The 3,970-nt window shown below is 44.5% G+C and overlaps 1 protein-coding gene across 1 annotated transcript; it reads right to left on the bottom strand.

Moving 5' to 3' along the window:
• Nucleotides 1–1,526: 1,526 nt before the first annotated feature.
• Nucleotides 1,527–2,702, bottom strand: LOC139455498 (uncharacterized). The gene has a single exon (XM_071237048.1). The coding sequence runs from the start codon at nt 2,700–2,702 to the stop codon at nt 1,527–1,529; it is 1,176 nt and encodes a 391-aa protein (XP_071093149.1).
• Between the last annotated feature and the right edge of the window lie 1,268 nt (nt 2,703–3,970).

Raw genomic sequence — 3,970 nt, 5'->3', positions numbered from 1 at the left:
TATGTCGCATACCAATGTCCCACATGGTAAAATTAAACACATGGCTATGTTGTGATCAATCATCGTCTTTTGTTTTTTTTCGCAAGGACACTAAGAAACACATGCACAGCTGGTGAGCGAGTTGGGTTAAGTTGAGCCGCTTTGACAAAACAGTATTTAAAGTTTCAGGTGAGGTGAGGTGAAATGGGGTTTAACGTCGCGTCCAAGATTATTGCACTTATATAGCGACGTGCATGCAGGTGTATGTGTGTGTGTGTGGCTGCTTGTACGGACTGATTCATAGTGCTAGCTCACTGACATACCATGCCGCAGTTTAACACGAATACCCCACTCAGACACAGTATACTGACTCCGAGCCGACCAGTCCTTGTTTTAGCCCCTTAATGCCGAGCGCCAGACAGGGTAACACAAAGTACCATTTTTTAACGTCTTTTGGTATGACGCGGTCGGGGATCGAACCCCGGACCTTCCGCTCTCCGGGCGGACGCTCACCCAATAGACCACGGAGGCGGTCCTTTCAACTTTCAGAAGAGAACTATAGTTAGTATTAATGAGAAAAGACAATGAATTGCAGTGCCTGTTTTAAACCAACGATCTGCAGTTGCTAATAGCCCTTCTTAGAACGAGTGAGAAAGTTGGGTTGAACATTAATATTTTATGATAACACGGCGTGTTAACTTAGATAGGAAAGCCCGAAGCGATGCAGGTTTTAGACATTTACCATGCACGTGAAACCCACGTGTACGGGTATGGTGCCTAAAACCCAGAAACTTAATCTGGGCGAATCAGTATTCGATCCAACAATCATATGTTCCTGGTATGCCTAAGGGACACAACTCTGCAAAGCGTATACCCGGCACCTTAGAAGTGCCAGTCGTCCCGCAGTGGGTAATGACAAGTACCACCAGTCTCTACACAAGACTTTACTGCTGAGAATTCAGTATAGTTACCTATAGTGGGAGTGTGGGCTCGACTGAAAGCCGCTTAAACGGTATTTTAGTCGTATGTTGAAATATCACTATGTAAGAGGTGAGCACTTTGGTATAACCCACAAGCACGAATATGACTGACATATCCCACAAACAACAGATTCGGGCTGTACAGAATCATACTTTTGAGTAGGCGTGACATACACAGCGAAGATCTCCCACTTTGTAGATGTTTTAAATGCCAGAATACCTTATGCCTTTCGCCATTGGGAAGTTGATATTGTTTACAACCAATGTTGCTATTGTGTCGGTGTAATGGTCGAAGTATAGTCGCCAGGGCTCTGTTTAACTTCCGTTAGCGCTAGCTGATTGATCGCCAGGACAGTGGGGTACCCTAGTGGTCGTACGTTCGCTCGTTACGCCGAGACCCGGGTTCGACTCCTCACATCATGGGACACAGCGTGTGAATCCAGGCCTTACGGTGCCTCCTGCTATGAGATGAAAAATATTTCAACGAGGAACACATCAGCAAATGTTTGACCCCGTTGTAAAGGTGATACGTTTGAGACTGCACGAGTCATTCTGAAAAATGCACCTTCAAACAATCATGTTCAGAGTCAAAGAGAGAGTCAGAACAATTGCCCAAGCTCCAGCTTCACCAGCTCGTGCAGCTGACGACACCCCGAGTAGTATTTCCAGCTGCCGCAGAATGGTGGGTTTGTCACTCCGATTAATTCTCTGCTTTGATTTCGCTTTCTTCATTTCTGGTAGGAGTACAATGTCCTCGCACTTCTGCGTCTTTTTGTTAATCATCTTCCCCTTTTTACACACACAGACATAGCTCCTTTCTGTGTTCTGGCACATCATCCCCTTGGCACAAACCACTTTCCCCGTATAGCACTCGTCAATGTCAACACACATCTTGAAGCGAGAGTTCCACGTGAAGCCCTTCCGGTCATTGCTACAGTCACAGGTGATGTTGAACCTGTTTCGTGTCAGACTCTCAAAGTTTGAATTCTGACCCGGTGTCCAAGAGCACTTCTTGTTTTTTAGGGAGCGACACGGATTTCCGTTATCATGCCATTGATGATAGAAGGAGACAATGTTACCCTGATTCTGGCGTCCGAAACAAGGATTTGGACAATAATAGATTTGGGAGCACTGATACTCAACGTCATCCTTCCTCCAGTCGTTTACATGCACGCCCGATTTCCTTGCCTCCCTCGTCTTCTCAAACCCATCCAGGCATTTTCCTGGCATGTGTATCGTCCTCATCATAGCATTGCGTTGCAGAGTGTACATGCACAAGAAATAGCTCGCCGTTGTTCTGTATTGAAACAAGTCCAGCTTGTTATAGAAGGGAAGGTAGAGGTTGGATCCGGGTTTTCTGGTTGTGTTAAATTTCTCTACTTTGGAATGAATTTCCTGAAGACATCTGAACGCCCCTTGTCGACAGGCTTTTGAGGCAACGTGATGTAACTGCCGTAGGCGTGGAATAGGGAAGTGACGGAAATAGGATCTTTCTCCCAAGAGTTCTCTCCCTTTGTACCTCACATCCTTGGCGAGGTATTTATGAGCGGCCATGAAAAGTCCAACTTTCTTCAAGACTGGACTGTATTGTTTGAGAGCTTCGTCGAATTCGGCATCTCTTACTGCTCGGTGTCGAGTCAATATCGACGCTAGATGATCGTACTTTGTGACGTTCAAACACTCAGCCTGGAGGTTATACACTAAAGAAATGAGAAGTATGGAGAAACATATCCTCATGCGCATTTCAAATATTGTAAAGCCTACTAGGCATCCAAAGCCTATTCACGCCTCCAGCCACGCTACCATACTATAACACGCCTAACGTTATTCTATGACGTCATGACAAATATGACGTCATTCTGACGTCAGAAAATGGTTCGCGCAAACATGACTCGGCTCACTCCCAATAACGATCTCGGCCAACACTGGCATGAATTTCATATTGTCCTAGTTCGCACTAGAAGAAGAAGGTTGTTGGTGTAATGGTTTGTTGTTTACCGCCGCACTCAGCAATACTCCAGCTATATGACGACGGTCTGTAAATAATCGAGTCTGGACCAGACAGTCCAGTGATAGATATCATGAGCATCGGTCCACGCACTTGGGATCAATGATATGCATCAACCAAGTCAGCGGAGCCTGACCACCGATCCCGTTAGTCGCCTTTTACGACAAGCATAGTCACCTTTTACGGCAAGCATGGGTTGCTGAAGACCTATTCTACCCCAGAAGAAGAAGGAGGAGGAGGAGGAGGAGAAGAAGAATTGTTATTGTACGAACACCCTCTACAACGTCTATAGCATCAAGTAATACATGAAAATGTATGTGTAAAACATTAAGCAATATAGAATATATTGAAGTATCATACAGTTCTGAAATAATTTATTGTGTATTCAGGAGGGAGGGTTAGTCTTTTCATAAAAAAATGAGATGTATATTTTTTAGATGATAGTAGAATATTTGAATCTACGATTTACTATAATTATTAACCTTTTCAACGAGACTGTTGTTGCACTCCTTTGTGTGAATTATTAATATATGGTGCAGCTGCCCGAATGTCTTATTATTATTCTGCTTGTTCCTGAAAATGCTCTTTCAGTGGCTAATAAGCTCGGGGTTTATAAAAAAATATGGAGATGAGTTGTTTTTTGCTTTTTGTCCAATGTGTCAACTTCAAAGGTCAAAATCGCCCCTTTCCTAAACCTGCAAGACCCGTAAAGATCGGGGTAGAATAGGTCTTCAGCAACCCATGCTTGCCGTTAAGGCGACTAACGGGATCGGGTGGTCAGGCTCGGTGACTTGGTTGATGCACGTCATCGGTCCCAATTGCGTAGATCGATGCTCATGAAGTCAATCACTTGATTGTGAGGTCCAGACTTAATTATTTACAGACCGCCGTCATATAGCTGGAATATTGCTGAGTGCGACGTTAAACTACAAACCTACCAACCAACTATCGAGGGTGGGGAACTGCATCTGTCTTTCCATGTTGTATAGAGGTTAGTATAACG

This window comes from Haliotis cracherodii, unplaced genomic scaffold (assembly GCF_022045235.1).
Source record: "Haliotis cracherodii isolate W230 unplaced genomic scaffold, xgHalCrac1.p SCAF_11, whole genome shotgun sequence".
Classification (NCBI taxonomy): Eukaryota; Metazoa; Mollusca; class Gastropoda; order Lepetellida; family Haliotidae; genus Haliotis; species Haliotis cracherodii.
The sequence above is the reverse complement of the archived record's forward strand: the minus strand, read 5'-3'. Positions and strand labels throughout refer to the sequence as shown.

Bases quoted from the DNA above. Each gene is read 5' to 3' on its own strand.
- LOC139455498 (XM_071237048.1), bottom strand. From the start codon at position 2,702: ATGCGCATGAGGATATGTTTCTCCATACTTCTCATTTCTTTAGTGTAT.